This window comes from Emiliania huxleyi, assembly GCF_000372725.1.
Source record: "Emiliania huxleyi CCMP1516 unplaced genomic scaffold EMIHUscaffold_244, whole genome shotgun sequence".
NCBI lineage: Eukaryota > Haptophyta > Isochrysidales > Noelaerhabdaceae > Emiliania > Emiliania huxleyi.
Genome location: NW_005200218.1, coordinates 129,512 through 137,089, shown reverse-complemented (window position 1 = coordinate 137,089; position 7,578 = coordinate 129,512). Strand labels below are relative to the sequence as shown.

Sequence of the window (7,578 nt, the reverse complement as noted above, 5' to 3'; positions counted from 1 at the left end):
CCCCCTCCCCGGGGGCGGAGGAACGGAAGCTTGGCTTCAGGGGGAAGGGGGACCCCCCGGCGATCGGGAGGGGTCGGGCGGGCCACCCCCTTGCCAGGCGGGGTGGGGGTCCGACCCCGGGTTTGGGTAGCGCCAGGGCGGGGTCGGGAGCTTTCGGATGACTTCTTAAGCCCGGAGGCGGAGGCGGAGGCGGAGGCGCGGCTGGCCGAGGCGGAGCGGGCGCGGGGCGAGGCGGAGGCCGACCGGGCTGCGGCGGCGGCGGAGCGCGCCGCGGCGGCTGAGACCTTGCGGGAGGCGGAGGCAGCGAGGGCAGAGGCGGCGGCGGCGAGGGCAGAGGCGGAGGCGGCGAGGGCAGAGGCGGCGGCGAGGGGGGCGGCAGGCTCGGCGTCGGCGGCGGCAGAGGCGGTGGCGGAGGCGGCTGTCGAGGAGCTCGCCCGTGTCAAGGTGCAGCTGGGGCACGTCGACGATGCGCGAGCGGCGGCGGAGGCCGCCGCGGCGCGCGCGCAGGAGGAGCGGGAGGTTGCCATCCAGTCGCTTGTCGCCGCAGAGGCGCAGGCGGCCGAGGCGGGCGCGGCGGCGGCGGCGGCGGAGGCGGCGGCCGCAGCGGCCGAGGCGGCGCGGGGGAAGGGGGGAGGGTTGGAGGGGGTCGGCGGCTTGCTCAAGAAGCTGGGCGGCAAGGTGCGTCCCTCACCGCCCCATCGCCCGCTGCTCGCCCCTCTCCCCTCCGCTCCCCGGCGACTCTCTTGCGCCGCTGCAGGCGGACGAGCGGGACGGGCAGCGCGAGGAGGAGCGCGAGGCGGAGGTCGCCGCCCTCAAGGCGCAGCGGCTGCAGGCGGTGGTGGAGGCGCAGCGTCTGAAGGACGAGCTCGAGAGCGCGCGGGCCTTGCAGACTCCCGACGCCGCCGAGATGCAGCAGCTGGCGCGGCTGCCCTCCTTCGGCCCGGGAAATGAGCACCGTGTCACCTCACCGACGCATTCGCCCGCCCCGCAGGTGTCGCAGCTGGCGGAGGCGCGGCACGAGCGGGAGGCGACCAAGGAGAGGCTCGCACGCGCCGAGGCGGAGATGGACGAGTTGCGCGTGCGCGAGGCCGGCCTCAAGGCGGACCTGCTCGCGCTGCAAGACGACCGGAGCACTTCGATGGCGCCGTCGGCACAGCCGCCGCCGGGCGGCTCGGCCGAGCAGGCAAAGCGTGGGCTGGGCGGATTTGGCTCCAAGTTTGCCCAACTCAAGTCGCAGGCGGAGGCGAAGCTGAAGGAGGCGCAGCAGAAGAAGTGAGCTCTGCCCTGGTCTCCGAGCCCGAGCGTCTGTATGTTGTACAATGGTGCACTCTCTTTGTCGTGGTGATTTTCAGACCTGGAAAAGAAAAATCTTATACCAAGACCAGGGCGCAGGGGTGAGGGGGCGGATTGAAGGTCCCTCACACCAAGATCGTGCAGCTGCAGGGCGGAGACACACATGTCCATAAAATTATTTCGTTACTCTTACGACAACGAAAGCCCCCATTACACCCGCATCGGCCACTCTTATAACGACACAATGCGACGAACGGATCCGACCCGACCCGTCAAACGACACGGCCCCCATTACACCCGCACCGGCCCACCAGGTGGCACGGCGCGACGAACGGATCCGGCCCGATGCACCTCTCCCCCATCCCTATCATGCGCCAGAGGCACGCGCGCCTCTGCCTGGACCCCTATGGAGAGAGAGCCTCCCCCGGGGTAGGTTTGTGGCTGAGGGTTCGTCCGGGGTTCGACCCCAGATGGCGCGCGATTACATCCAGCAGAAACAACAGCAGAGGAGGACATCGCCCAGGACATCGGCACCCGCCTGCAAAACATTAAGGCAAGAGTGAGAAAAGGGGGTGGGGCGGAGTGCAAGGACGGCATGCCGCTTCACTCACATCGGCCGTAACCTCGATTGCGGCATCCTCTGCAGCGTCAATCGACGCGTCGGCAGCAACCTCGGCGGTCTCTTCTGCGGCTTCCTCTGTCGCCTCCTCAGCCGCCTCGTCTGCGGCCTCCTCTTGAAGAGCCTCTTGTTCCTCCTGCTCCTCCTCGCTGAGCTCTTCCTGCTCCTGCTCCTCCTCCTCCTTCATCTCATCCTCGCGCTCCTCCTCCTTCTTTTCCTCCTTCTCCTCCGCCTCCTCCTCTGCTTCCTCACACGTGAAACTCTCCGCTCCTTCCTCAGCCGCTGCCTTCTCGGCCTTCTTCATGACGCCGCAGAGGATGCCTTTGCAATAGTCTGTCACCAGCTTTGCATTGAAACCTGTCAGGTTCATGCCCGATACCGCATCGCTGCAAGAATTTGCTATCGACTGCGTCAAGGGCCCGCAACCTTTCCCATCTGCCGCCTGGGCATCCGATTGTGCTGCTGCTCCCAGAGCCTTGGTGGAGTTGAGGAACTGGGTTGGCGAGTAGGCGCAAGCAATCAAATCGTTCCGGATTGCCTTCTCAGCATACTGCTTCGTCGACTTCATGGTGTCAGCGTTTTTGCTGGTATCCGGGCACTACGAGTACGGATAAGGGTGAGAAAGCGCGTGCGAGTACACTGGGGCCAACAGGGCGGGCGACCTCTTCCGGGAGAGCCTCCTTGGTGGCCTCGTACCTATTTTTTGGTGCCCCCTCGTGAAAGAGCAGCGTCGTTTGAGTCCTGTCACCACTCGGGGTGCTAAGCTCACGCTGCGTAGAACGTTGCGTCGACGAGAACCATCGATCCCATCGCAGCCATCGTTCCCTGGAAAGCCTTTTTGCAGGTTTGAAGGGATGAATTCCAGGCGTGACTCAAAAGTGGAGGAGCAGGCGGAGGAGCAGGCGCGCAGCGGTTCTCGGTGTCGGTAGGGCAAGAATCGTCCGTGCAGCACCAAACCGAGGGGCCTGCAGGCAACAAATTGAGCATTAGAGTTCACCACCCGGGTCGGGCGTGTGCGATGGTCGAGCACACCGGGGTTCGAACCACACGAGGCGTACTGCGATTCGCTGTAGCACACGTTGTCAGCACACGTAGACGGGAACGGGAATCGGGAATCGGTGCAGTGCTCCTTCATGTGGCAGTACGCGACCGTCTCGCCGCTTGCGCACTCGGCGGGACACGCGTCATCCTCGTCACAGCACCACGTAAAGCAACCTGCATTTGGCTGGCCGTCGGCATCCCATTCGTTTGCATAGCATCGCGGCTGCTGGGCGCCTAGGTAGTAAGCGTACTGGAAGCAGGTCGCGAACGAAGTATCAGAGGTGCCGGTCGTGTCACTTTGGATGCCCATCGGCCGCGGTGATGGCAACCCCCGGGAGCCGTAACACCCGTTGCACTGCCACGCGCACGTGGCGTACGCGCCGGCTATACAAGCGTCGAGGCACGCATCCTGAGTATTCGCCGAACCAGCTTGTATCAGCTGCGTGTTCGGCGAGGTGACCGAGAAGCCCTTGCACCAACCGGACAAATTAAACAGTCCGTGCGCTAGAATTATTTCCAGCTCTGTGTGCGCTAGAATTATTTTCCAGCCCTGTGTGCGCCAAAAAGAAAGAAAGAAAACAGACCACCCAGGTCGGTAGGTAGGATAGTAACCCAAGGGAGGCCCAGAGGCGAATTCTTTTGACTGCTCCTGTGTTGCGGGCGACGGCTTCTGAGGAAGCCGTCGCCCGCGCCTCGCCTGTCGCGTGAATCCTGAATCGTGTCGTGCGACCGCGTGCTCGTAAAATTCTTTTCCTGCTTGTGCGGAGGCCGACGTAATTACTTGACTCTTTCACCGGGTGATCTTGTGCCGATTTTTCTTTCCGCCGGAGGAAGTAAACAGTCCGTGCGTATTTCCAGTCTGCGTGCGCTAGAATTATTTTCCAGCCCTGTGTGCGCCAGTCCGGCGAGGCGAATTCCTTTCCTGCTGGGTTCCGGCTCCTAGCCAGATAGGGGGTCTGTTCCCACTGGCTGGCCCCGCTGTGCAATAGGTAGGTAGGTCCGGTTTTGACCGCCCCAGAGGGCCCCGCAATAGGTAGGTACCCCCTATTTTCGTCTTTTTTCGCTTCGCTGCGCGGCCTGGGGATAGGTAGGTAGGTAGGGCGTTTTGGCGCGACTTGGCAGACCCCCTATCTGGCTAGGAGCCGGAACCCTGTGGCTGGTTGATATCGGAGGCCGACGAGAGCAGCGGGGACCCTGTGCAGCGACCCTGTGACCCCGTGCCTTTAACAGCCATGACGTCGATGAGGCCGTCGTCCAACGACCGCCTCAGTCAGGACGCCCTCCCGCTCGCCTCGCCCTCGGGCGGCAAGGCGTCCGTCGCCTCGTGCATCATCAATCTCGCCTCGACTTGCATGGGCACGGGCATCCTCGCGCTGCCGTCGGCGTACCACCTGGGCGGCTTTGCCTCCGGCACGCTGCTCTGCATCGCTTCCGCCGGCCTCTGCTCCCTCAGCCTGAAACTCCTCCTCAGCAGCGGAGAGAAGGTCAAGGCGCCCGCGACGTTTGCGACGGTGTGCGAGGCGGCGCTGCCAAACTCGGGGCTGCTGATCGACTTTGCCGTCATCATCAACTGCGTGGGGTGCGCCGCCTCGTACCTCATCGTCGCCGCCGACTGCTTCTCCGCGCTGGGCTTCCCGCGCAAGACGTGCGTCCTCGTCGCCATCCTCGCCGTCTCGCCCGCGTCGCTCTTCCGCAACCTCGACACCCTCAAGGCGTCGTCGTCGGTGGCGATCTGCTGCCTCATCGGGATCGTGCTGATGGTGGTCGTGATGGGGGTCGTCCCCACCGGCTCCGCCTTCGACCCGTGCCCCGGCGTCTCGGCCAAGGTCGGCCCTCACGGCCACTGCGGAGGCCCCGTCACCTGGGGCTCGACGGTGTGCCGCTCTAGATGTGTGTGTGTGTGTGTGTGTGCAGATTGCGGGAGTCCAGCTGGCACCCGAGACGACACGGGCTCGACTGTGCTCAAGCAGCACCAGCCCTTGCACTGCCGCGACGCGGCCTGCGCACACGGCACAAAGGCGGCCGGCCCCGACTCTCTGGCGCATCCTTGCGCCAGGGGCGGACGCGCGTCTAGCCGAGATATCGCCGAGATCAGCCGAGCTCGCCCGAGGTCAGCGGGGACCAGCCGAGCTGCCTGCGCTAGGCGCCGATGCGCGTCTTCTGCACGCTCCCGCTCTTCGTCAACGCGTACACGTGCCAGCAGAACGTGTACAATGCCGTCGGCGAGCTCGCCAACCCGACAGCCGCGCGGAAGGCGCAGGTGTGGCCTACGGCTCGCCGCTGCTGCCGAGAGGGCCCGAGAGGATGTCGAGATGACGTCGAGACGACCCGAGCCGCAGGTGGTCTACGGCTCGCCGCTGCTGCCGTTGCTGCTCTACCTCGTGATCGCCTCGTGCGGCTACTTGACCTTTGGCGACAACGTCCCTTCGCACATCGCCAGCGCCTCGTCGACGACGTGCCGCTGCTCTTGCTGACTCGCCGCCTCCTGCGCGGTATAGGTCACCTCAAACATCATCAACGCCTACCCGGTCACGCCGTACGTCTCTGCGGCGCGCACCGTGCTTGGCATCGTCGTGTTGTGCAACTACCCGCTGCAGATGTTCCCGACGCGAGTGTAGCCGAGATACAGCCGAGTTCGCCCGAGGTCACTATAGATCCACCCGAGGTCACCCGAGGTCGTACGAGATCGCCAGAGATCGCCAGAGATCACCCGAGGTCGCCCGAGATCACCCGAGATCACCCGAGATCACCCGAGATCGCCCGAGATCGCCCGAGATCACCCGAGGCGGGTCGAGGGAGGTAGGCGCGTGTCGATGCTCTCCATCTACGAGCTCCTCGTGCCGCCCACCGACCCCGAGGCACTCCGCCTCTCCCAGCCCTACTTTGAGTACGAGCACCGCGAGTCGCAGGCCCACCGCAAAGGCGTCGGCCGGGGCTCCCTCTTCCTGCAGTCGCACCGCGAGATCGGCACCGCGGCCTAGATGCGGAGTATAGTACAGCTGTGTGCCAACCTGCACTCGAGAGGACACGGACTCGGCTGTGTTGCGGTGTGTTTGGCTGGATTCGGCTGGATCCGGCTTTATCCAGCTTTATCCGGCTGGATCCGGCTGGATTCGGCTTCATCCACTGCAGTCGGAGCCCCTTACTCGCGCGGTGCTCTGAACACACGGCACGAGACCGTCTTCGCGCCCTGACACGGGTGCACTCCCGCTGCAGGCATCACGGTCGGCGTGCTCTTCCTCACCGGCTTCACCGCCTTCAGCGTGACCGACCTGGGCGCGATCGTGTCGCTGGTCGGCTCGACCGGCGCCACCATGATCGCCCTCATCGCCCCGGCGGCGGCGCATTTGCTGCTCACCCGCTCCGAGCCGTGGGACGGCGTCAAGTACGCCGCCGCCGGCATGCTCATCCTCGGCCTGCTGATCCTCCCCTCCAAGCTCTTTTGCGAGTGAGCGGGCCCCGGGCAGGGCCGCGCGCCGTGCCAGGTGCCATCTCAGGCGCCAGCACGGGCGGCGGCGGCGCTCTGAGTGTGCAAAGCGCGGCGCGCGAAACAACCACAGGTTTTGTGCCGCAGGTAGCTCGGTTGACACGCAGTTTTGCTTCGTGGCGAGTGTATCGGCCGAGTGAGGTGTCAGGGCGAGACGTGATGTGTGTGTGTGTGTGTGCTCGCAGTGCGCGGCGTGGGGCGTGGGCCGTGGCGAGAGAGCGATTCGATTGTTCAATAGCGAGCGGGGCCGCGGGGCGAGGGGCAGGGGGGGGGGGTGTTGAAACTTGTCATGTGTACTTGTAACTTGCTCGACACACCCGGGTCCTTTTTGGAGAACTGCGCGGTCTCTCATCGCCTCATCGGTGCCTTCCGCTCCCCTTGCCCGGGGGCATCCTGCCGCCCGACCCCCCCGCCGGCACGGGCATGCCAGCAGCTCCGCGGCCGGCGGACCCGCCGCCACGGCCCCGACCGCCCCGACCGCCTCCCCTGCCGCCTGGGCTGCCTCCCCTGCCGGCCGGGCTCCCGCCCTTGTGGTGCGCCCGCCCGCCGCCGCTGCCGCCGCCCTTCCTCCCTTGCGAGGCGGGGGAGCCCTTGCCTCTCCCCTGCGGCGAAGGCGAGCCCTTGCCGCCGCCGCGGCCGCCGCCGAGCCGCAGCGTGACCGACGCGGCGAAGGACCTCTGCATCGCCACGGCCTCGGCGGAGGGCGGGAGGTGGCGCGCGTTGATGTACAGGCGGCGCGGCCGCGACGACGAGCCGCAGCCCGCCTGCCCACAGCCAAGAGGTGAGGAGGCGCGACGCCCCACGCACGCCCTAACCGGGCCGAGCCGCGGCCCGCCTCCTCCGCCGCGGCGGCCAGCGCCTCGACGCCGTCGAGGGAGAGGCCCGGGTTGCAGTCCGAGACGTGCAGCTCGCGCAGGGGCGAGGCGCGGATCAGCTCGCTCAGCGGGCTCGCCGCCTCGTCGGAGAGGCTTGTGTGGTGAACCCACAGCTCGCCTGCGGGCAGATGCGGGGAGATGTGGGGGGAGGTGTGGGGAGGCGTGCGGAGACGTGCGCCAACAGCTCGCCGAGGAGCGCCGCGATCGCGGGGCGGCCGACGAGGCGCCGCACGAGAGCCGCCATCTCGCCGTCGCCCCACGCA

At 66.4% G+C, this 7,578-nt stretch overlaps 2 protein-coding genes across 2 annotated transcripts in view; both read left to right on the top strand.

Moving 5' to 3' along the window:
- Positions 1-1,276, top strand: part of EMIHUDRAFT_115205 (hypothetical protein) — a gene marked incomplete at both ends in the record, with an annotated part of 2,920 nt that extends 1,644 nt beyond the window's left edge. Inside the window, 3 exons of the mRNA XM_005778518.1 lie at positions 137-678; positions 758-958; positions 992-1,276. Of these exons, the coding sequence (XP_005778575.1) occupies positions 137-678; positions 758-958; positions 992-1,276 (1,028 nt within the window). The remainder of the gene's footprint in view (positions 1-136; positions 679-757; positions 959-991) is intronic.
- Positions 1,277-4,185: 2,909 nt separating this feature from the next.
- On the top strand, positions 4,186-6,405 carry EMIHUDRAFT_237062 (hypothetical protein; the record flags this gene model as incomplete). Its single annotated transcript, XM_005778517.1, has 6 exons — positions 4,186-4,827; positions 5,097-5,213; positions 5,293-5,373; positions 5,452-5,552; positions 6,041-6,084; positions 6,170-6,405. 6 exons carry the CDS (start codon positions 4,186-4,188, stop codon positions 6,403-6,405), a joined length of 1,221 nt encoding a protein of 406 aa, XP_005778574.1.
- Positions 6,406-7,578: the final 1,173 nt, after the last annotated feature.